The 25729-nt window shown below is 34.2% G+C and overlaps 1 protein-coding gene and 1 long non-coding RNA gene across 7 annotated transcripts in view; one reads left to right on the forward strand and one right to left on the reverse strand.

Moving 5' to 3' along the window:
• Positions 1 to 1515: 1515 nt before the first annotated feature.
• LOC125781292 (uncharacterized) lies at positions 1516 to 2087 on the forward strand. Of its 3 annotated transcripts, none has more exons than XR_007424506.1 (4): positions 1516 to 1599; positions 1664 to 1711; positions 1904 to 1967; positions 2000 to 2086. It is a non-coding gene; the product is annotated as an uncharacterized LOC125781292 (long non-coding RNA). The 3 variants fall into 3 exon arrangements; XR_007424508.1 differs by having other exon boundaries at positions 1664 to 1695; positions 1920 to 1967; XR_007424507.1 differs by lacking the exon at positions 1904 to 1967 and having other exon boundaries at positions 2000 to 2087.
• The window catches only part of ptprea (protein tyrosine phosphatase receptor type Ea), a 121399-nt gene continuing 97570 nt past the window's right edge, over positions 1901 to 25729 (reverse strand). For 3 of the 4 annotated variants that reach the window (XM_049464938.1, XM_049464937.1, XM_049464939.1), the window contains 15 exons: positions 23270 to 23360; positions 19275 to 19351; positions 18117 to 18153; positions 17812 to 17909; positions 15397 to 15516; positions 13687 to 13850; positions 11167 to 11302; positions 10213 to 10362; positions 9438 to 9531; positions 7456 to 7532; positions 6344 to 6478; positions 5572 to 5700; positions 4593 to 4744; positions 3567 to 3702; positions 1901 to 2944 (listed from right to left, as the gene is read on the reverse strand). In XM_049464938.1, the coding sequence (XP_049320895.1) occupies positions 2870 to 2944; positions 3567 to 3702; positions 4593 to 4744; positions 5572 to 5700; positions 6344 to 6478; positions 7456 to 7532; positions 9438 to 9531; positions 10213 to 10362; positions 11167 to 11302; positions 13687 to 13850; positions 15397 to 15516; positions 17812 to 17909; positions 18117 to 18153; positions 19275 to 19351; positions 23270 to 23360 (1671 nt within the window). In that variant the 3' untranslated portion in view covers positions 1901 to 2869. The remainder of the gene's footprint in view (positions 2945 to 3566; positions 3703 to 4592; positions 4745 to 5571; positions 5701 to 6343; positions 6479 to 7455; positions 7533 to 9437; positions 9532 to 10212; positions 10363 to 11166; positions 11303 to 13686; positions 13851 to 15396; positions 15517 to 17811; positions 17910 to 18116; positions 18154 to 19274; positions 19352 to 23269; positions 23361 to 25729) is intronic. The other variant, XM_022669082.2, reaches the window with a different exon arrangement.

Consider the following 25729-nt stretch of genomic DNA (forward strand, 5'->3'; position numbering starts at 1 on the left):
GCAGTAGGAGTGCTACAAGAGGTGGAATTAAATGATGGTGTAGAACTGCCACTAGAGGGCAGCATCATTGTTTTATTTTATTTTTTTCATTTTCAATATAATTTTATATATCATGAAATCTAATAAATATCTATAAAGCCATTTCTCTATTAGTTTAATTCTCGGCCACTGAAATAAGTCTGTATCACCAAACACTAAGAAAAATAAGAACACATTTATAATTAAAAGAGTTTAAAATTTGTCTCTGGGGCTGACAATATATTATATGAAAGTATAATAGAGCACCTTTTAGTAAAAGTCTTTTTTTTGTACCAGTAATAAGATTATAAAGATTATAAACATTATCATCAACTAAATATGTCTCAAAAACTTTATGATCCTAAATTGTATGGCTTTTAAATTTAAAAATGTATCATTCAAATATAATATATATCATATATATATATATATATATATATATATATATATATATATATATATATATATATATATATATATATATATATTGTTTATTAGTACAGTGATACATAATACTGAATGTACCTTTTGTTGCTGGATAAATAGTATAAATCTTTATTTCCTGCTGTTAGGGAAAGACTTTGTTCCTCAGAGGAAACACAATTGACCATGAATAATATATATTTCAGGCTTTAATTATGAAAAGCACAAGAAAGTATTTATACCTTTATATGTATTTTGTATGTTTTGTATGTTGTGTGTATTCCATAGCGCCACCATGTGGAGTAAAAAAAACAGTAACTCTAATTAGTAAGTCTAATTGGGGGCGGGGCTTAGTAGATTAGGGACTAAGGAGATCTCCCTTAAAAGGAAGATTAGATTACCTATAAAATATATATATATATATATATATATATATATATATATATATATATATATATATATATATATATATATATATATAAATATATCAGTATTTGACGCCACGCATCGATAATGTATTGTAAGCGCATCACAAAGGAAAACAATACAATATATAATAAACAAAATATGAATAAACTATAATTTGATGTATAAATATATTTGTTATGAAAATAGACCTGAAACCAGAATTTCACTCAGTGTAAGAAACAGTTTATCCGTTAAAATCATTCATTTAACTACAAATCGGCCAAAATGGAGATACATAACATACTTTTGAGTCATTACTTTTGCACTCAGACTTCCCAAACTATACTCGAGTTAAAGTAGAGATATCCAAGGTAAAATATTACTTCAGTAAAAGTACCAAAAATATTTGCCTTCAAATGTACTTAATTATTTATTTCCCTGTATTTATTAATTATTAATCTTAATTACTAATCTAAATTACTAATCTTATTAATTTTCTAAAATTGTAAAGATGGAAGTAGAAAAATCACACAGACCAAAGTGTATATATTTTATATATTTTCCTTTAATAAGACTTTCTTTTTCGTTTGTAAATCCTTGGCGTTTTGCAAGGCAATGGAGGAAAATCCGTGTGCTTTAACAACCTGTGCAGCCTTTCGCAGCGAGACCAGTCCGTCCGGAGACAGGTAGAACCGTTAGCAGGTAGAACCTTTAGCAGGTAGAACCGTTAACAGGTAGAACCGCTAGCAGGTAGAACTGTTAACAGGTAGAACCACTAGCAGGTAGAACCGTTAACAGGTAGAACTGCTAGCAGGTAGAACTATTAACAGGTAGAACCGCTAGCAGGTAGAACCGTTAACAGGTAGAACCACTAGCAGGTAGAACCGTTAACAGGTAGAACCACTAGCAGGTAGAACCGTTAACAGGTAGAACCGCTAGCAGGTAGAACTGTTAACAGGTAGAACCACTAGCAGGTAGAACCGTTAACAGGTAGAACTGCTAGCAGGTAGAACCGTTAACAGGTAGAACTGCTAGCAGGTAGAACTATTAACAGGTAGAACCACTAGCAGGTAGAACCGTTAACAGGTAGAACCGCTAGCAGGTAGAACTATTAACAGGTAGAACCGCTAGCAGGTAGAACTATGAACAGGTAGAACCGCTAGCAGGTAGAACCGTTAACAGGTAGAACCGCTAGCAGGTAGAACCGTTAACAGGTAGAACCGCTAGCAGGTAGAACCGCTAGCAGGTAGAACCGTTAGCAGGTAGAACCGCTAGCAGGTAGAACCGGTTCAGAACACGGTACTGAAGGTTCTGCTTGTGGAGATCAGATGGAAACAGGTCTGTCTGACTGAGTGCTTTATCCACTCGAGTTTATTTTAATATAAAATCTTAGTTTCTTTCTTCGTTCGCTGAGTTTTAAATGGTTTTTGCCGAAATGGTTGCATTTAATAGATTTTCAGGTAAAAAAAAAAGAGAGAAAAAAAACAAAATTAAACACAACACTAATAATATGTTTGACAAATCTGAATAAATAAAATCATTAACATTAACATAAGTCTTAAAATGTGAGAATGGACTGTCAGCAACATTACATAAATACATTTACAATACCTACAGCTTTACAAACTTTACACGGGTTAAAAAACAACCTGTTACATTGGTAAAAACCAGATTAAAAAAAAGAAAAAAAAAAAAAAAAAAAAAAAACAGGTTAAAAAACAACAAGGCCAAACAAAGAATCAAACAATCTGAAATCTGGAATGATGTGATGAGACTTAAGACACGATTTAAGACCATAACTGAAAGAGTTCATGTAAATATGGCCTTCTTTCATCATATTACAGTTTTTAAACCCATTCTGTAGCTTTAGTTTACTGTACGACTTTATATTACAGATAGATATGATCTCTAACAGGTCGAGTGCATAGCAAAATAGAAGCTAATTTATCCAGTTAAAGGAAACAATCCTGATCAACTGGTATATAAAAAAACACTGAACAGAAACGTTAAGGCAAATTCATCATTTAAAATTGGCATAGTCTGAGAAAATATCAACAAAGTCTTGTACCACTCTGTAGCAGAAATCATACTGTTCCTGCAGAGAGAGAGAGAGAGAGATTATTAATATTAATTTATTAATAAAATAAAAGATCAATCTGTCTGTGTGTGGTATGTGTATATCTACTGTATGTGTGTGTGGTATGTGTGTACATACTGTATGTGTGTGTGGTATGTGTGTACATACTGTATGTATGTGGTATATGTGTTTAGGTACTCGTTGTGTGTGGTACATATATGTGTAGTATGTGTGTGTGGTAAGGGTATACCTACTGTAACTGTGTGTGTGTGGTATGTGTGTATATACTGTATGTATGTGTTATATATGTTTAGGTACTGTTTGTGTGTGATATATATGGTATGTGTGTGGTATGTGTGTGTACGTACTGTATGTGTGTGTAAATATGTGTGTGTGGTATGTGTATGAACATACTATATGTGTGTGGTATGTGTTATTAGGTACTGTATGTGTGTAGTATGTGTGTGGTATATAAGTGTTTAGTATGTGTGTGGTACACAAGTATAAATGTGGTATGTGTGTGCTGTATGTGTGTGTGATATATGTGTGTGTTGAATGCGTGTGCAATGTTTGTAGTCCCTTCAGCTCCGCTGTGCTCAGGGCATTGTGGGAAATGTAGTTCTTTAGGGTGAGTACGTACCACAGTCTGCACCATGTGCGGCCGCTGCATCCGCAAACTCTTCACCGTCTGAAACACGTCCAGCAGCCCCTCAGCTTTCACTCGCTCCAGAATATTACTGAGAGCTATAAACGTACCGGTCCGCCCCGCCCCCGCGCTAAACACACACACACACGCACACACACACACAATACAGAAACATATTTTATTTGAGTAAAAACTCAACTCAAACAAAGCGCAGGTGCTGTGTTTCATTTACTTGTGTATAAATCTCGCCAGACACATTTAGCACCTAACCCCTAACCTCAGCACACCCCTACTAAATATTACAAATAGAGATTATATATTGAGTAGAAGATCCAAAATTGTTTTTATTTCATTACTGTATAAACAATAATAACTGTAGAAACTATGTCTAGTATTTCTGTTATGAAAACACGTACGGCAAAATGCTATCTCCATTACGAGCACCGTACAGTACAGTATATTATGAATACGTTATCAGTACATATTGCAGGTTATAAATAACTGGAGCTGTTTTAAAAGCACAGGGACTTAGCAGTTAGCGCTAGTAAACGTCACCCTAAAGCACTACACTGAGGAATGCTGAGTGCTCCGGTAAACCAGGGCGCTATCAGCTAGCGGTTCATCCCACGTAGCTTATTTTAACACAGTAAACACACACAGACTACCGTCTGATATACTCAACTCAGAATGGAGAAGGAGCTAGCGCTGCGGTTAGTGGCTAATACTAATGCTGCTGCTCCAGCCTTAGTGCTGGAGAAACTTCACTAAAAAGTCACCCTTATAACTCTCCTTAATACCTTACTGCTCCTTAATACCTGACTGTTAGAATTCATACATAAGGAGCACCAGATTATAAGCAGCTCTGATGATTTTTGGGAAAATTAAAGGATTTTAAATGCACCTTATAATGCAAAAAAATACGGTATACCTCATAGCCTGGCAAAGGAGGAAGTATGAGTAAGTGTGGGTAGTGTGTGTACTTGTGTGTTTGTGTGTGTGTGTGTGTAGTGTGTGTGTTACCTGCAGTGCACTACGATGGGGTGGTTGCCAGATTGCTGCTGCTGTTTCTGCACGGCGGCAATGATGTCGATCATTCCCTTCCCCTCTGCTGGAATGCCGATCTCTGGCCAGCCGTGGAAGTGAAAGTGCCGGACCAAACGCGTTTCCTTTTCCTACACACACACACACACACACACGATAAGTCTAATGCATGACATCAAAATAATAGCTGTTTAATATTCAGTATATGATCTTTAAGGATATGCTGATCACATTTTTCCCCTTGAGTCATTTGATTTTTTTTTTTATATAATTTTATTTCTAATTTTGCCAATTTTCTCCCAATTTACACAGCCAATTACCCAACCCACCGACTAGGACTCCCCCCTATCACTAGTGATGCCCCAACACATGCTTCCTCTGATACATGTGAAGTCAGACTCCGCTTTTTTTTTAAACTGCTGCTGATGTAGCATTACCGAGCAGCATCACAGCGCTAACACTCGGAGGAAAGCGCAGCGACTCGGTTCTGATACATCAGCTCACAGACGCCCTGTGCTGCAGATATCACCCTAGGAGTGATGTGGGGAGAGAGCACCATCTACTTACCCGGAGGGAGCAGGGCCAATTGTGCTCCCTCTGAGCGCCGGCAGCTTGATGGTAAAGCTGCATGAGTGGGATTCAAACCTGTGACCTCCCGCTCATAGTGGCAGCGCTGTAGACTGCTGGACCACTCGGCGCCCCTGATTTTGGGTATCTGCCGATCCCATACTATGACAATGCAGTAATTAATTATTAATTATTATTAAAACAACAGTTTTTGCACAAAATAAACAGGTACTAAATAGTCATATAAATAATTTCCATTTAAATATGCATTTCGGGAGGACATCCCTAATTATTAGCGCACAATCAAGTGCACACAATCAGCAACATTCACTAATAACTAATAACAAAGAGCTAAAAATAAAGAACACTATCAGTGTGGATCAGAACTTACAGGTTGGTGCGTGAGTACCAGATCTCTGAGGCTGAAGGTCTCGTCACACTGAGTATCTGCTTTAATCTCTACTGAATAATCTCCGTACTTCACCGAGTCTTCTGTCGGCCAGTACTGAAAACATTTATCCTGAAACACAAACACATAAAATCACACAATCATGACCATTACACACCACCTTTACTGACATTTTTACCCCCTTAAACCCTGTACAAAAACTTAAAACCCTAAAATTAAACTGTGTGCACTGTAAGCCTGTAAAAGTTTAATTTAGTTAAAATATTTGAGCAAACCGGTTGCCTTAAAAAGTTAAACAATAGGGAATGAAAACTCGAATTAGTAAATGTAAAACATCAAGTTACTACAACTAAAAGTTGATTTTTAAAAATATATTTTTGGTTATACTGTAAGACTGTATAGGTTGAGTTTACTTAACCTTTTAAAGGCAACCGGTTTGCTCAATTTTTCAAAAAATGGAAAATGAAAAATTGAGTTAGCAGTAATGTTTGGAAATCTAATTTTACATGAAACAAATGTGTTCCGTCTAATTAAATGCAGAGGTTATATTTAGTTGCACTTTTGTTTTATGATCAAAAATTATGATTTGATGATCCACCATGATCGTAAATTGATACCACAAGGTTGAAACTCCATTGAAACTAATTATGTAAAATATAACATATAACAGATTATAAAAAAAACTGATTGTAAAAATCGTAAAGTTTTCCTGTTTGAGGATTTTTATTAGTATTTGATTTAAATATGATTATACCTGTTCCCTCTCCTGCAGTTCTGTCAGCATCACTATCGAGTGGCACTTCCACTCCCACACCATCCTCCAGAAATCCTCCACAGTGTGGGACAGAGGACCCTGAGTGGCTATAAAATAGTCCTTCTGCCTGTAGCCCTGTAAAACCCACACAACACACACATTCAGCTCACACTCCTGTAACATATATTTACATTAATATACAGAGAGAAATGCTACCTGTATTTTGCTATGAGAATATTACTTAAATATTAAATGATCACATTCTTGATAGAAAAAATGGTGAGAAGCACTAAGAGCAATGGCAAATTTTGTAAAGCATTTTTTGAAAAGCTGGAATGTACTCACATACATAAAACTACTTAAAGGTACTTAAAAAACAAGGTAATTACTGAAAGTATAAAAAAGTATTTTTTCTGCAGTTATTGTGGTACTTCCAACCTCTCGCAGTTGGAGTTTCACATTGTTTTTAATGAGGTTGATTGTAAAAAGTAGCTACACTTATTGTTGGGAAACGATGCACAGTATATTACAGATTTTTTTTTACAAAAATGTAATTCCTAGACGTACTCAAAAATTTATTTCCTAGACGTACTCCAACATGTATTTCCTAGACGTACTCAAAACTGTAATTCCTAGACATACTCAAAACTGTAATTCCTAGACGTACTCAAAAATGTAATTCCTAGACGTACTCAAAAATGTAATTCCTAGAAGTACTCAAAAATTAAATCCCCGAATTTACTCAAAAATGTAATTCCTAGAAGTACTCAAAAAATGCAATCCCTGGAGATTATTAAACATTTTATCCCTAAATTTATTTAAAAATGTAATTCCTAAAAGTACTCAAAAAATATAATCCCTGAATTTACACAAAAATGTAATTCCTAGAAGTACTGGAAAATGTAATCTCTGGAGATACTCAAATATGTAATCCCTAAAAGGTACTTTGTAATGCAATGTATTTAATTGTTGGAAACCTCTAATACTGTTTTGACTATATAATACTATTATACTGACACCTCTGACCCTCTGGCTCTGCGTTAACTGGTATTTTAATCTTACTGTAAGACTCACGATGCATCAAACACACTTAACAAAAATGCAGAACTTACATCAATGAAAGATGCATTAATGTAGTCTGTGAATTCCTGACCCCTCCTCATCGACAGGATCACTCTGTTAAAGTCGTCTATAAAGAAGAAGAGAGGAAACATCTTTAACAACAGAAATTTATTCTAATTTAACTTCATAATATTTAAACATATAACGTGTGTGTGTGTGTGTGTGTGTGTGTGTGTGTTACTTCTGTACTCTTTTGCTATACAAAAGTTTAATAAAGCATTATATTTATCAATCAGCACTTTATGTTCCGCTTTCATGAGCTCAAACTGAAAGACTCGTGAAGATTTGTTCACAGATATAATAATTGTGCACGCCATGGACAGTTTTTATCACTAGAATTTGAACTGTAAAGTCATGTTTAGGGCTTTTAACATTAACCTGTTAACATGCAGTTAATCTAAAACTTATTTATGTATTTTTTTCTCATTTATCACGTTCAACAGGTAGATTACCTTTTATTTATGCTTTATTTATTTATAAGTTCATGCTCTCTCACAAACACAGCTGATAGCACGTGTCCCTTTTTTAAGCTGTTGAGTGTGGAATATGGAGCTAGACTAGAGTTTATTTTCTCTTATTTTATTTTAAAAAGCATCAAAAACTACTTTGAGGTATTATAATACAGAAAAAAGTAGTCTACTTCTGATTCTTTTATTCACATTTAAGACATCTAGACCATGACATTACTGCCAAATGTAATGTAATGACATATTTTTTTTTGTTTGTTTGTTTTAATGGGAAATCTTCATTTAAAATGCTGTATAATCCAAAACAGGGCTTATTTCTGGATTAACCTTGAGCTGCTTACTCTTTAGTCACCTTTATTTTTTTCTTTAAAATGTTTTAGATTACTTACTATCATCAATATTATTAGTTTATTTTGATTTATTCACTAAACTTAGCTATTTAAATTTGGCATTTAGACGTGTGTGGGTTTTTGGGCTTTTTATTTTTTTTTTTTTGTTATCTTTTTTATTATTATCATCTAATTACTGATGTTATACTAAAATGAAATGCTATTTTTATTATATATTTAATTATTTTATTAATTTATTTAATTAATTTATTATTATTAATGCAAAAGTGTATAATTACTGCATTATTATTACTCTATTCTACTATACTCCAGTATACTGTAGAAGTGTGTAAACGTTATTATGAAGCTCTCTAAACTCTGGAGAACGTTCTGAGACAGGAAGAACCTTAATGGGTGAGGAAAGGAAGTGTAATTTCAGATTCACTTCCTCTAAAACAAAACATGTTTGAGTTGCTCTGGGCGCCGGCTGATGGGATGGTGTGCTGATTGTAGCTTCAGTTCAGTTTTTCTGATATTAGAAGTAAAACAGTTGCACTGGTTTTTAGTTTGTGAGGTTGTTGAGGTAGTTGTGACGTTGTTCTGATGCACTGATGCTCCTAAATCACATACATATCTTTATATATGTAAGTTTTAGGCATGCAACAGAAATGTGAAAAATCAGATAAAATAATGGTCAGTGTAAAATAAGCAAATAAGCAAGATTAAGGGTTTTTTGCAACATTTCTGATATGTAAAACTGATGTTATTATATAGAGTGTTTTAACTTATGTAACTGTAATAATGTTTTAACTGTTGCAGCAGGATGTACCTATGTAAAGTCAAAGATAAGATATAAAGTATATCTTATCTTAGATCAGATTTTGTGAGACCAAAATGTTGTAAACCGAAGATAAAAACACATTTCAAAAAATAGATATAGATAGATATGATAGACATGTCTTAATAATGTAATAAAAAACATGGATTCTCAGCATGTTCTGGTAACTGCGCCTGCGCAGATCTCCACATCACCACCTCAGTAGCACCACAAAATCATTCAACTTTCTGTACCAACGACTAATCAGCAACCTGATTGGCTAGTATTTGTTGAAGGGTGGGTCTTGCTGGGTGATACAAACACCTATCTTAGGTTAGGTTATCTTCAGATGTTCTTACATGGAATGATCTGGAGCACTCGGTTCTTCTTCATGTTCGCCGGCAGGTTGCCTGTCCTCATGTTTTCCTTCATAATCCGCATGTTTGTCAGTTTCTGCAAAATTAAAAAGGAAATACAGTATGTTTATCATCTGAGACAATAATCCAGTCAGAATATTGCTTTAATGCCTTTATTCTTAGACAAGATTTCACTTAAAAATGATGAGTTTCTTTGATTTTACCAAATTAAAAAACCTCTGGAATATAATCAAGAGGAAGATGGATGATCACAAACCATCAAACCAAACTGAACTGCTTGAATTTTTACACCAGGAGTAAAGCAGCATAAAGTTATCCAAAAGCAGTGTGTAAGACTGGTGGAGGAGAACATGATGTCAAGATGCATGAAAAAAAAAACTGTGAATAAAAAACAATCAGGATTATTCCACCAAATATTGATTTTTGAACTCTTAAACCTTTATGAATATGAACTTCTTGTTTTCTTTGCATTATTTGAGGTCTGAAAGCTCTGCATCTTTTTTGTTATTTCAGCCATTTCTCATTTTCTGTAAATAAATGCTCTAAATGAGAATATTTTTATTTGTAATTTGGGAGAAATGTTGTCTGTAGTTTATAGAATAAAACAATAATGTTCATTTTACACAAACATAAACCTATAAATAGCAAAATCAGAGAAACTGATTCAGAAACTGAAGTGGTCTATATATATATATATATATATATATATATATATATATACACAGTGTATTTTAGATAAGGTGATGTGGTTCTTTACCTTAAACTCCTCCTCCAGTCCGAGGCGGTCCTGTGGAGCACAGGTGTTGTGCAGTTTGTGCAGGTGTCCCTCCAAAGAGGACACGTCCAGTTCAGTGTCCCCATAGAGGAAGTACTCCAGCAGAGCCTGGTAGATAAACGAGTACTGCATCTGTACACACACACACACACACACACACACACAGACACAGACCCACAGAAATGTTTTCAGGAACAGAAAATCAGAGGAAAGTACCCAGAACTGGACAGGCTGGTGATTTCCAGACTGTGTTCTTTTCTATTTTTGTAAATTTATTATGAATAACCCGAGAACAGGAATAATGAAGAATATTTGCTGTATTTATAGATGGTTTAGTTAAGGGACTCATATGACCAATATTATGACCTCAATTCTAAAGCTAACACTTATGTTGCTTGAGTATTATATGGATTATATGAAATAAAACCTGGAATATAAAAAATAAAATCAGGATTATATAAAATATTCTATGGAATAAAATCTGGAATATATAAAATAAATCCAGGATTATACGAAATAAAATCTAGATTCTATGGGATAAAATCTGGATGTTATGAAATAAAATCTGAATTACATAGAATAAAATTCGGATTAAATGGAATAAAATCTGCATTATATAAAATTAAAATCTAGATTATATGGAATAAAATCTAAATTACATAGAATAAAAGCAGAATTATATTGTATAAAATCTGGATTTTAAGGAACAAAATCAAGATTACATTAAATAAAATCTGTATTATATGGAATAAAATCTGTATTATATAAAATCAAATAGATAGATAGATAGATAGATAGATAGATAGATAGATAGATAGATAGATAGATAGATAGATAGATAGATAGATAGATAGATAGATAGATAGATAGATAGATAGATAGATAGATAGATAGATAGATAGATAGTGGTGATACAGTGGTGATAAATGTACTCACGTCTGTCTGTATGAGCTGTGATCGCTGGTCTCGGATTTTCGACACGAATCCAAACACGTCCACCTTCTGCTCCTCGTGCATCATATCAATCATCCCATCGATTACTATAAATGTACCTGTCCTCCCGACCCCGGCGCTGAGAGAACCAACATATAAAAACACAAACTATTTATTAAAATCATTAAAAATTTATAATATTATTACAAGAACGTTTTTTTTCTTCTCCTGTACAGTTTACCATAATAGTGGCAAAATATTTATTATACCACAGGTAGTTCCGACCCTGCAGTGTGATTGGCTGAGAGGCGTTCTATGAGTACCGGTATCAGCCAGTAATGCACTGTAACTGATGCTCTCCATGTATTACTCCGCCACATATAGGTAACCTAGCAACCATGCAGCGCTTACAAACCAAACTGCACAGCTACAAACAAACAGAGAAACAATGGAACTATTTTGACTGGCGGAGATTTTTATAACCAAACAGATCCTATTTTCTCCTCCTCTTTAACTCTTTAAAATCTTTCAATAAACAGAGATAATGGAACTGTGGTACAATCACAATAATACGTTACAGCACTCCCTCTCGTATATTATTTCTTAATTATGATATTTGTATTTGTATAAACACATTGTATATAGTTTACAAATATAAACATGTAAGGTTTTAAATTATAATTCTGATAGTAAAATGTGTTGATATATACAATTGTCAACTTTTCCATAGAAAGAAAAACAAAAAAAAAAACGTCTTAACTTTCATTGGAAGTCAGTGTAAATATATTTAATTCCCAGTCTTTTTGAAACATTTCTATTGGTTCTATTTATCATGAAACTCAGACTTAATATTAAAAAAAGCAACCAGATTCTGATTATATCAAAAGCTAAAAATGCCAAAGTTAGAAGAATTATACCCCATACATTACATAAAATTTCCATAATTAATGGACCAATAAAAATGCTCAGAAATAACTTGGAATTAAATATTTTTACATGTTTACATCCTCTCGTAAAGTTGCTATTTTGAAAAGTTTGCAAAGCTGCTATTTTGGAAGTGTATTTTTCTTGCAGAACCATATTTTTATTTTATTTCACTTAATTGTATTTAATATTTATTTTATTTGTATTAATGTATTGATGGTTTGTGATCGTCCATCTTCCTCTTGATTATATTCCAGAGATTTTCAATTTGGTAAAATCAAAGACACTCATTTTTTCTCACATTTTTTTACAGAGCTGTATTTTAGCTTTGTTTATTTAGTGTGTTTTATATCTATTTTTTTATGTATCTATATTGTGGTCAGCAGTAGAAGCTGCTGGTCAGTAGGATAATTCCCCCTCAGTCTGTATAGAGCTGTTCACGCTGGTCTCTGGTCTGTCGTGTAAATCCGTGCTCTGATGAGTAAGGGGGCGGAGTTCAGGGGTCTGACCTGCGACGTACTTGTAGCTGAAACACGACACACAACTAGGTCAGAGGGGCTCGATCAAACTTTCAGACTCTGACCTACATATTCCTCTCCTTTATTTCCCAAACCTCTCAGCAGCATGAATAGCCCTCAGTTCCCCTAATTCAAATCATATGCTAATCGTTCTGAATAATGCATCATTGTCTGATCAAATAAATTATGCATGCATGACGGATACCTTCCAAATGACACAAAGGGTCCACAAGGTCTCCTGAATAATGGGAGTGAAGAGTAAAAACTGGCCTTTTTCAGAGTTTAAAAGTCAAGTGTCTACTTTCAGAGCGAGAGCTAAAGCCAACGTTTAAAATAAAGAGAAAAAATAGAGGAAGAAAAGAGTAAAATACACTACATTTCTTATATTGACTAGACTTTACTTTATTAAACTTATTAAAGAGCCAAGAATATGAGCTGGTCGTCTCTAACCATCTTCAGACATCCAACCACTGTTATAGCTGATTTTATTTTTGTATTAATTAATTAATAATATTTTTAAATGATTTTTGGTATGATTTTGAGTTGTTTTTGGTCTTTTCCAGTTTTAGCTGTTTCATGTTTTTTTTTATTGCTTATTATTTTTAATATAATGTTTTATTTATTCATCTGTAGTTGCATTCTTATAATTTTTTATTACACTTATAACCTATCTTACCTATACTTTTATGATTCCTAACAATTCTTACTTTTTTTATCTTATATGTTTTTTCTATCTTATTTTAAAAAGATATATAAAATATTTTTCAGTAATCAATAAGAATATTGTTATAGCGAAATGTCCTAAAATATTTTTTAATCATATATTATAAATAATTTTTATATTATTCATCAACTCATCAAAGTTTTTTTTAAAGTGACAGATTATTAAATTTGCCCATTTTTCCTGCTTCAACACATGAACTTCCAGAACTTACTGTTCACTTGCTGCCTAAAATGTACAGTATATCCCACCTCTCAGCAGATGGAGCCACTGAAATCAGTTAATGGATGTTCTTCATTAATTCTGTTAGTGGTTTTAATGTTATGGCTCTAAGAGAGAATCAGTGGGTTGGTTGTGTACCTGCAGTGCACCACGATGGGTCCAGCGTACGACGGGTTCACCTGTTTGACCTTCTTGAGGAACTTGAGCATGCCGATGGGGGAGAAGGGCACGCCGAAGTCCGGCCAGCTGGTGAAGTGGAGCTGAGTCACCAGCCGAGGGGTTTTAGAGCCGTCACTGGCCTGCTGAGGAGGGGAAAAGGCGGGATTTTAACTTTATTTACTTCTATTTACCATTTTTTTTTATTGCTAATAATCATTTATCAGTACTCTAAATACAGCAAGAGCATCACACACCTTCCTCACACAACTAACCAAACAGCGCTGCGTTTCACAAAAGCTTCATAACTCTAAAAACTTTATTAACGTTAATTTAAGATTGTTTTTGAAACCCTTACATAATTAAAGTACTACCTGAACTCGCTCATAAATTAAAGAGTAAAACGGCCCAGTCGTTATTCTGGAAATACTTCTTTAAGTGGATTCTGCTTGTCGTCAATATATACGGTTTGATTATATTATACTATACTATACTATACTATACTATACTATTCTATAGTATACCATATCATACTATATTATATTATATTATATTATTTTATAATGTATTATGTTATAAGATATTTTATTATACTATATTATATTATATTATATTATATTATACTATACTACGCTATGCTATGCTATACTGTATTATACTATACTATACTATGCTATATGTCTGTAGCTTGTAGTCTAATTGGGCATATTTGAGTTGAGTTGACCAATTAAACCCACACTTAAATCATTAAAATGCAGATTACTGATTGTAGAGCTCTTAACATTAATGCTGTAGTGCATGCAATGAATAAAATCCTGTAGTTGATGCTCACAGCCTAAGCATAGCTGCTATACATATATTTATTTACAGCAGTTTAATTTTTTTCAAAAAGGTTGTAGCATTAAAATAGATGTTTTGGTTTATTTATGTATTTATTTAGTAAGTTTTACAATGCCTAAGTGCATCTGTTTGTTAATTGAATTACAGAATACACATAATTATATTGATTACAATACATTTATATATATTTTTTGGGTGTAATCATAAATAAATACTGCATATTTGGCCGTGTTGAATCGATGTTTGTGGTTTGATTGAGCGCTGTTTTGGGGGAGGAGTCAACAGAGACGTTTTTTAAACTCATTTGTTAATTTTTACTTTGTGAAACTCTTCGTTTAGAACATTTTTTACAGCTGAAATTTCAGGTGTGTTGTCACACAGTATAGAATATATTTAATGTGGTTAGTTTTGGTTTCACACTTCAGTTTAGTGAGAGAGGGCTAAAGGACTTTACATCCTGTTTCAAACGAATTAAACCACACTTCTGTTCATCATCTTCTGTCTGTAATTTTCTCTCTATTTGTGCACATTTTCTCAATAAAAGCTCAATACAGAAAAGGGGTTTAAATGCCGTAATGTGAGTGTGTTTACTGCTCTACACTGTAACTCTGGAAAAGTTGAATTTACTTAAATTATTTACTTAAACTGGTTGTGTTAAGATTTTTAAATAATGTTTACTGAAAACGTTAATTAGTTAATTAGACTAAAGCTTTTAGTTATTATGACTAAATTTTATATGTTTTGTTATATCAATTGCTTTGCTTAATTATAATTCTACTTTGACTCTGAGGGTCAATATAAATATAAAATAATTACAGTGAATAGATATAGGAGGGAGTGTTTGACACTTACATACTGAATACAGAACTTGCGAATGGTGTAATCCACCAGCACAGTGAAATCCTCCACCGCCACCCGCACATTACCATACGTCCAGCAGCCCTGATCCGGCCAGTACTGATAACACTTATCCTACACACACAGACAGACAGACAGGCAGGCAGACAGACAGACAGACAGACAGACAGACAGAGAGAAAAACACAACATTTCTTTATGAACAAATTTAATGATTTAATTTCAAATTTTAAACATTTTTCACAAATAAAAAAATCTCTCTGGGGGAGGGGCAAACCATCCCCCTCGCTGCCAAATACGTCAGTACATGTCACAGCCTGAGAGACACTTCAAAATATAACCCCTAAAATCATGCAGACTCCATCCCACAGAAAGTGATCATTATTATATAATTATTATTATTATTGATTAATAGTATAACTATTATAATAATCGTAAAGATAATTGTTGTTATAAACGTTATTATTGTGTCTGTTATGTATGTTCATATCTTTGTTGTTGTTAATTGTTACAATCTTTGGCAACACTGTAACTCACAGTCATGATAATAAAGCTACGTTGAATAGAATTAAATCGAATTGAATTGAATTGAATTGAATTGAATTAAATTGAATTGAATTGAATTGAGAGAGAGGCACAGCAAGAGAGAGAAAAAAAAGAATTTAGCATATTTAATAAAGAGAGAGACAGAGAGAAAGAGAGAGAGAGAGAGAGAGAGAGAGAGAGAGAGAGAGAGAGAATAAAATAATTGGGTGTATTTAATAAAAAGAGAGACAAAAGATTCTTGATGATTTCTTGCTTTAAAAAGGTTATATATATGATTTTAGTTGATTTCTTTATGCTTGTTTTTACACTGTGTAAGATTCAGAACTCGTCTGATTTCATTATTTAGTTTCAGTTTGGCATTTTGGCAAAATAAACATCTGTTTTGGAGAAAAATAAACAGACTAACATGATGCAGAGTAAGAACTGCAACTAAAAACAGTAATAAAATTAAAAAAGTAAGTAAAGATATTCTCTGCTGTTTATACTGTTGATAAAGGAAAAGTATATTTTACACTTTTTTTACTTGATTTAAAACTAAACTGAACAAACCTACTTTTTTAAAGATTTTTATTTTAAAAAGTCTGCTGAAAGTAAGAGTCTAATAAAAGCTGGAATATGTACTGTATTAATCTGCAGTTAAACTGAGTTAAGTGGATCAGTGATCATTAATAAGAGCATGTGAGGTTAAGGTGACTCTTCTGAGCTTGAGCTATGCAAATCAGCGCCGGTAATCAGCCCCGTCTGCCAATCAGAATTAAGCAGCTCTGAGGATAATTCACTCTTAATGAAGCTCTGCTGTGTGATTCTGATAACGACTCTGAGAGCTTTAATAGCCTTTAATTAATCATCCAATCAGCTGATCCTAATATCCCGTCCAATCAGAACATTACTCATTCATTTACTCATTTATTTACTCATTCATTTACTCACTCAGACTTTACTCATTTATTTACTCATATACTACAACTATTGCTATTACTACTTCTACCACTACTACTACATGATTACTACTATTACTACTACTACACTTTTACTACTACACTACTACTACTGATGATACTACTACTACTATATGATTACTAATACTACTATACTACTCTCCTTCTACTACTACACTACTACTACTATGAAATGATACTACTACTATATGATTACTAATACTACCATACTATACTACTACTATTACAACACTACTTCTACTACTACTATATGATTACTAATACTACTATACTATAGTACTACAATACTACTACTATTACAACACTCCTACTACTGTTACTTCTACTACTTCTACTACTATATTACTACCACTACTACATCAATATTACGATACTCTTCCTACTACCACCACTAATACTATACTATACTACTGTACTTCTACTACGGAGGCTGCAACTATTACTACTATACCACCACTGTACTTCTACTACTATACTTCTACTATTACTACTTCTCCTACTACTTCAACTTCTTCTACTACTAATACTACTACTGTAACACTACTACTACTACTACTTCTACTATTACTATATTACGACTATACTCTCCCTACCACTACCACTGCAACTACACTATAACTACTGTTCTTCTATTACTTAACTACTACTGTACTACTACTACTATACTCCTGTACTTCTACTAGTGATGCTGCTGCTACGACTACTACCACTGTAAAACCACTACTGTTTTCTATTACTACTGTTGCTACTACTACTACTCCTAATATACTGTGACTATATTCTTACTACTACTACTACTATGGTACTACTCATATACTACAACTATACTCCTCATTCTCCTACTTGTTACTCTTAGGTTTAGTTTAGTATCTCAGGAGATTAAGCCAGGGGAATGTTTTGTTTACCTCTTTCCTCTCCTTCAGGTTGGTGAGCATCACAATAGTGGCAGATTTCTGCTCCCAGATCATCCTCCAGAAATCAGATACCGTCTCCTGCTTTGGTCCTGAAACACGCAAACACACACACACACACACACACACACACACACACACACAGTCATACCATTGTATTCTGATTTTATCTGATATCCAGCAGAATCCACATTCAATAAGAATTCAGAATCTGATTTAGAGACACAGATCAGCAGATCAGCACAGTGAAGGAATCTGAAACATACATTCCAACATATTCTCCAACATACTGCGCTTACCTTGTGCTGCGATGAACTTGTTTTTGTCTTTATAGCCCTGTGAGACAAACAGCGGGGTTTATATACACGTAAACTAAACGTTAAAATATATAAAATAGTTCAAATACATAACACTGCTTAAATAAAGTGCTTAATATAAATATATATTGAGCTGGAAGCTTCTAGAACAAACTAAATGTCGTGGAAATAAAACTTGTATTGCATCCTATGACTGAGGAAGCTAAAGAGTCTTTATCTGTTCGCAGGGACAGTTTTAGACAGATGCCACCGGTCACAATCATTACAGACACTGCACTGTCCACTGTGGGTGGTAATATTAGCCTTCTGTAACGTGTTGCTGGTACACCCGCGTTATACTTTCCTCAGAACTTCCCTAAGAACCTGAAACTTGCTTGATAAGTCAGATATGCTGCCTTGACATGAGCATGTTGACTAGCGTTCGACCTCACTCACAAGATAGCACCTCACAGCTTATACCAGTGTAGTAACAAGTTGCTGGAGTAGTGTTCTGCAGCTTCCATTGGACACGGCAAAAGTCATTGGACACAATACTTATTCCTGTTGCATGACTTTTTATATGTAGTTTTAACAAGTTTAACGAGTTTAACGAGTAATTCCTACTATACGATGTGTTAGTCATGATTAAATGTCATGGCTTTTATTTAAATTAATCAATTTACATCACAAATCATGTGCAATAGTAACATTTAATTTTCATTTTGTTGCAGTAGTGTATTATTCAAATAATGTTTCACCAAGAGTATCGTTATCATGAAAATACAATGAAATATTGTGATATTATTTTTGGGCCATATCACACACCTCTAACTATGACTTTTGGATTGGAGTCATGAAAAAATTAAGCTTTTATTTTTAGTTAATCAGTTTGCATCACAAATTCAGGGTGATTGCACAATATTTCTGCATATTGTTGGCTGATAAAATAAATTCAAATTGTTTTCAATTTTACATAAAAGACTAAATACACAATAAAAACAGCAAATAAGGAATATTTTAAAAAAGCAAATGCAGACAGTTGTGAAACTTTTTTAAAGTGATTTTTACTCGTCATTTTTTCCAGTGTATAAGTATTAGATTGGATATAACTGAATAACTGAACTTTTTGAATAATGATGTTATAAAATACTGAATACTCACGTCTATGTATGAAGCGTTTACGTAATCTGAGTGAGGAACGCCGTCTATCTGTGTCAGCAGCACTCTGGAATGATCATCTGATTAACAGAAACAGAGAGAGAGCTGTTAGTGTGTAATCGCTCCCCACCAACAAACAGCACGCATTCACCTCATTCATGAAATACAATTGTGTCAGCATCTTCCTGAGAAACACCATGACCCAGCAGCTTCTTTAAATCCTCCACTTTAACTTTCACCTCTGAGATTAATAACCCAACAAAAAAATCCTACCAATACTCGATATATCATAAGACAATGAAAATGAAAAAATGTAGAGATCACTTCAGTTTCTGAATCAGTTTCTCTGATTTTGCTATTTATAGGTTTATGTTTGAGTAAAATTAACATTGTTGTTTTATTCTATAAACTACAGACAACATTTCTCCCAAATTCCAAATAAGAATATTCTCATTCAGAGCATTTATTTACAGAAAATGAGAAATGTCTGAAATAACAAAAAAAAAAGATGCAGAGCTTTCAGACCTCAAATAATGCAAAGAAAACAAGTTCATATTCATAAAGTTTTAAGAGTTCAGAAATAATCAATATTTGGTGGAATAACTCTGGTTTTTAATCACAGTTTTTTTTTCAGGCATCATGTTCTCCTCCACCAGTCTTACACACTGCTTTTGGATAACTTTATGCTGCTTTACTCCTGGTTCAAAAATTCAAGCAGTTCAGTTTGGTTTGATGGTTTGTGATCATCCATCTTCCTCTTGATTATATTCCAGAGGTTTTCAATTTGGTAAAATCAAAGAAACTCATAATTTTTAAGTGCTCTCTTATTATTTTGTCCAGAGCTATATAGTGTATAGCTTAAAACGTTTGTGTTTAATATCCAGTGAGAATATAGCCTGTTTTTTTGTTTGTTTGTTTGTGATAAAATACGATCATTAGCTGTATCAAGAGCCAAAATCTGATGAACTAATTCTGTAGAACAGATGATAAAAAAATAGAAAAAGTTTTCAGTTCATAAAAAGGGGAAATCACATTTTCCCATGGTTTATTTTAAGACACAGCAGAGATCATACTTCAGGTTTTCTAGTTCACGCTGTAACTCATAGGGCTCTATTTTACTGATCTATAGTTGTCCCATCAGACGTGCACCGTGCAGCTTAATGTAGGGTGTGTCTGTGTGTCTTTGCTATCATAACGACGGGAAAAATACACCTTGTGCAGCTCAAAAGCAAAGCAAAGCAAAAGACATGTACTAATTCTCTTAATTAATCATGGGCATAATGTGAAATAATAAACCAATCAAAGTGTCTCTTTAAGAGCTCATCATTCTCTTTAAGAGTAGATCAGGTGAGCTCTGTCTTTGGTGGATTGCTATTGTAACGGTGCAGCTACCTGGACGTGTTCAACAAACTCTTTTCAGTAGAGGAAACTGAGCTGCTGGTTGACGCTGTGAAGGAGCTCCAGCAGCTCATTTACGGGAACAGCAATGTTATTTTATTTACTATTCTGTTTATTGTTGATGTAAAAGTTGGGTTTGTGCTGCTGTGTGTTCATGTGTGTGTAATAAGTGGGGGTGTACGCTCGGCTCGGCACGGCGCCTGTGTTACCGAGATAGCGATGAACGTCTGACTGTTGCCGTCTGTCTAGGTTGTATTCAGTCAGTGGAGCTCCTGTGTTTTCTGTTACCAAGATAAACAAGACAAAACTCCAGAAATGTACCTGAACACACCTCATTTCCAGAACACCACGCCCATCAGTGCTGCTATTTTAATGATGCAGGCGGATAGCTAGAAAATAGACGATAGCAATGAGCATCGCGTCATGCACAGGGTGTAAAATAGAACCCCTCGTGTTTTAAATGTTGCTATGTGACGGATGGCACAACAGTGAAAAGTAAACATAGGTGTGAATTTTCAAGCTTAAAATAACATATGATTGTAAACACAGAGGATGTTGCTATGGACGTAAGGAGACCCACAGCTTCTGTTTAACTACACCATTGAAAATAAAAGATGCTACATAGAGTTTTGAGTAATGCCACAGATCAACTTCTGTTTCTGTACAGAAATACGTTTGTAATAGAGATGTGTGAAGAAATTAAAATTGGCACATATAAAACATATTTACCAAGTGTAGTTTCTCCACGCTTACACATCCCTATTACAAATACATTTCTTAAACAAAGATCAAACTCTTGAAAAAGTTGAACATTTCTGTTTAGAAGCGTTTGTTGGACACGTCCAGGTAGCTGCACTGTTAAAATAGCAATCCGCCTCTTAAAGGGAATGATGAGTCCCCGCAAGAGACACTCTGATTGGTTTATTTCACGTTATACAACAGTTAGCTTCGATCTCACAATCTGATTGGTTGAGAAGCGTTTTAACCACCTCACGTCCAGCAGCATTAGCATTAGCTTAGCACAGGCTAGCGCCCAGCCAAGGCCGCTGTGCTGCTTCATCAATCCATTATTCACCTTGGCTGCAGTCTGATAGCCAGAATGGTTACCAGCCAGGCTAGCTTATGCTAAGCTAAGATAAGATAAGATAAGCTAAGATAAGCTAAGCTAAGCTAATGCTAAGCTAAAAAAAGCTACACTAAACTAACCACAGTCCTGCCAGCTATCATCACCTCCAGCAGCATTAGCATTAATGCTAGCACCTCCAGCAACTCTAACTTCAACCTGAACAGTACACAGACTGACCACTGACCACTCCCAGTTTCCTACATGGCCACTGATTGCTTCAGCACAGAGACTGTATGCACTTTGCACTTTAATCATTTCACTTATATGCACTCTGCACTTTAATCAACCTGGCCTACCTCTACTATTATACACATATGGACTATATACAATGTACCGCTGTCACTACTGCACTTTAAACACTTTAACTTTAAACAGTACCTCATCACACAAACATAAACATACCAATAATCTTATTGTAACTATTGTTTGTGTCCCCTGTACTTTTGCCCTATAAGTGTGTTTGATGTCCCCTGTGCCTTCTGCCCCTACACTGTGTGTTTTGTTTTGCACTTCTCTGTATCTATCGTCTGAGCACTATTTACTCTGTCCTACACTTTTCTTGTCTGCACTGGAGATCTAGCCTAATAGTGTTTCGTTTTACTGTACAACCCTGTATCAGTATAATGACAATAAATTGAATTGAATTGAATTAGCTTAGCACAGGCTAGTGTCCAGCCAAGGCCAATGTGCTCGTTCGTCAATTCATCAGTCACCTCGGCCAAAGTCTGATAGCCAGAACGGCAACCAGCCAGGCTAGGTTAAGCTAAGCTAAGCTAAGCTAATGCTAAGCTACACTAAACAAGCAACACTAACCTTACCACAGTCCTGCCAGCTATCGTCACCTCGGCCGCAGTCTGATAGTCACAACGGTAACCAGCCAAGATAGCAAGAAAGCTAAGCCAGGCTAGGCTAAGCTTAGCTAAGCTAAGCTAATGCTAAGCTAACACAAGCAACACTATCCTAACCACAGTCCTGCCAGCTAGCTAAGCTAACCAACACCACCCAGCAAACAGGCACAAATACTTAGGAATATTTTAAAGGATTTTAAAGCTTCTTATAGTACAAAATATTACTAGTATACTCTAGTATACTAATAGTATACTCTTAGCTATTCAAAGTTACAAAAAAAATGACAAAAATGTTATATTTTACTTTAAAAGAGATTGTTGGTCTTGAGCATGAGATCATGAACCAGAGAAAAACCTCTGAGAGAAATGCAAAAAATAAAGAAGAAGCTGATCTTAAAAAAAAGTGTAGCAGAGAGAATAGAAGAACAAATGTCACACACACACAGAACTATACATAGAGCCGTGAGCTTTAACACAGGAAACGCTGAGAAAAACCACAGCAGATGTTCAGAGGGGTTTCTCTATCTTTCTGCTCTCTGGTTACTTTAGAAAAACAGATGAAGAATAAATAAAGAACGAGTGGATGAACAGGGGAGTAAGAGAGAAAAGGAGAAGGAAAGACTCACATGGGAGGATATTGGGATATCTGTTCTTGTCTCTGTTTTCTTCTCTGTTCGCCTCCTCGTACGTTCCCTGAGGATTTCCTCCGGGTAACGACTGCCATTAAACACACAACAAACAAACATGTCCGCATGTCTTTCACTTAACAACAAAAAATACATGTTTTTAGAGCCACAGAGACTCTAATTGAGTCTCAGGACAAACAAAACCATACTTTTCACAATCCAAACTCAACTTCTAGCGCACTGTAAAAAAAATAAAATAATAATAACTTACATTTGAAATTGTTCTCTTTAATGTAATTTTTATTTCAACTGAACAAAAAATATTGAATTGCACCTAAAGATATACAAACTAATCGGCTCAACTAGCATTATTAAGCTTCTTGTTAAAAGCTGGTGGAACTAAATCATTGGTGTTGCAAAATTTACTCATTTTAGTTGAACCCTAGTTAAGGCCAAGCCAACTACTCTGCACTACTGCACTACTGCATTTGGTATGATTTAATATTTGTAGTTTTATTGCGTTAAAAAAATGTAATGAATAAAAGAATAAATGAATGATCAAAACTGCATGTGGTTTTCTTCAAAACTTAAAAAAAAAAAAAAAAAAATATATATATATATATATATATATATATATATATATATTACAAAAAAATTGCCTTGAAATGTTGAGTTTTCTCAACTTTTTCATTTTTACAGTGCACTCTACTCTATAAACACCTAATGTTAACAGTGTAAACAGTGTAAACAGTGTGTGGGCTGTATTATATGTATTATACGGTATTTGCAGCACTTTGTTTAACTTTTAAACCGCTTCCTCTCTGCTTCTCACGGCTCAACTCTCCATTAGGACTGCAGAGCGTAAACATCCTTTCCACGACTCCTGGAATTCATTCATTCAGTGTCTGAATCACCGCCGCTGATTTGATTTAGCCGGCCGTGGAACCATTCCTGAATCATCACTCTTAAATTGGAAAAGAGGGTAATTCTTCAGTGAATCAGCAGCGAGTGAATCAGTGATAAATGACTCTCCTCCGCTCCATTAGGATGATGTTTAAACACTGTGGGAAATGCTAAACAGCAAGCTTTCCCAATAAACTAAATAAAAAATGTGCTGAGTCTTTTATAATTAAATATGACCTGGTTAATTTCTGGTCATTTTGTAAAGCAAAGTCAGTTTTATTGTTTTATTTTTTCTGAGGAAATGTTTTTCAGGAAGAATGGAAATATATAGATAACACTTTAAAATAAGGCTAATTTATAAAGAGTTTATAAATAATCTCTGATAAAGTTTTTTAATGATTAATAATTAGGTTGTAAATACTTTATAAACCATTAATAAGTAGTTACAACACATAAAACTTATCCTACTTTAACATTTTACTTATTTAATGATACACCACAGTATGATTAATATATAAATTATTCATCTGGGTAGTTAAAGTTAATAACATATGTTATTAACAGAAATGTTAATAAGTAAGATAAGCATCCAGAAAGATCTTTAGAGGTTTAATAGTATAAATGGATGTGGAATCACTATTTGGTGAACAAAATGGCATTGGTCTCCTTTCTATGTACGTGTTATAACTGCTTATTAATAGTTTATAAAACATTTACTCCCTAATAAACCCTTTATGAAGGCACATTAGTTTACCAATACATTAAGGCAAGCGAACAAAAACATTATTATTTGTATTTCGTTGCTACCAAACACCAGATCATCAGACCCTGAGGTCACTCGTCATTTCCACAGCAAGTTATTTCCTAAAATTAAACAAGTGTCCATGTGATTATTTAAAGGGACTAAACTCCACTGTCAGCAGGGATTCTCCAGTATTCTAAATTCCTCTTCGAGCCTCATCTTTAAGACTCTCTTTACGTATGAAAATAAATAAATAAAAATGTTTCAAGCGTTATAACACGCTGTATCATGTGTTAAGCAATACTTTTTACTAGAAAGCAGTTTTTAGACTTAGTTTATAGAGTTTCTAATAAACAACAAACATGGAAACAGTCGAGGAGGATGTTTTCAATAATGTATTTGTACCATATTTTTTTTATCTATCTATCTATCATTTATTCCAATTTATAGCCGTGGTTAGCAGCTCTTATTGCTAGTAAATGCTGCCCCGCAGCACTACACTGAGGAACTCTGAATGTTCATGTAAGCCAGGGCGATATTAGCTAGCGGTTTGCTAGCAGTTATGTTGTTCGTTTTAACATGATAAACACACTAGCACTTAGCGTGGTTAGCTGCTAATGCTAAAACTGCTCCAGTCTTGGTGCTGGAGAAACTTGAACTAAACTGAAACTCCTGTATAACTCTGTACTTCAGCGGAGTGTCTTTACTGCTCCTTAATACCTGACTGATAGAATTCATACATAAGGAGCACCGGATTATAAGGAGCGCTGATGATGATTTTGGGGAAAAATAAAGGATTTTAAATGTGCTAATAG

This window comes from Astyanax mexicanus, chromosome 15 (genome assembly GCF_023375975.1).
Source record: "Astyanax mexicanus isolate ESR-SI-001 chromosome 15, AstMex3_surface, whole genome shotgun sequence".
Taxonomy (NCBI): Eukaryota; Metazoa; Chordata; class Actinopteri; order Characiformes; family Acestrorhamphidae; genus Astyanax; species Astyanax mexicanus.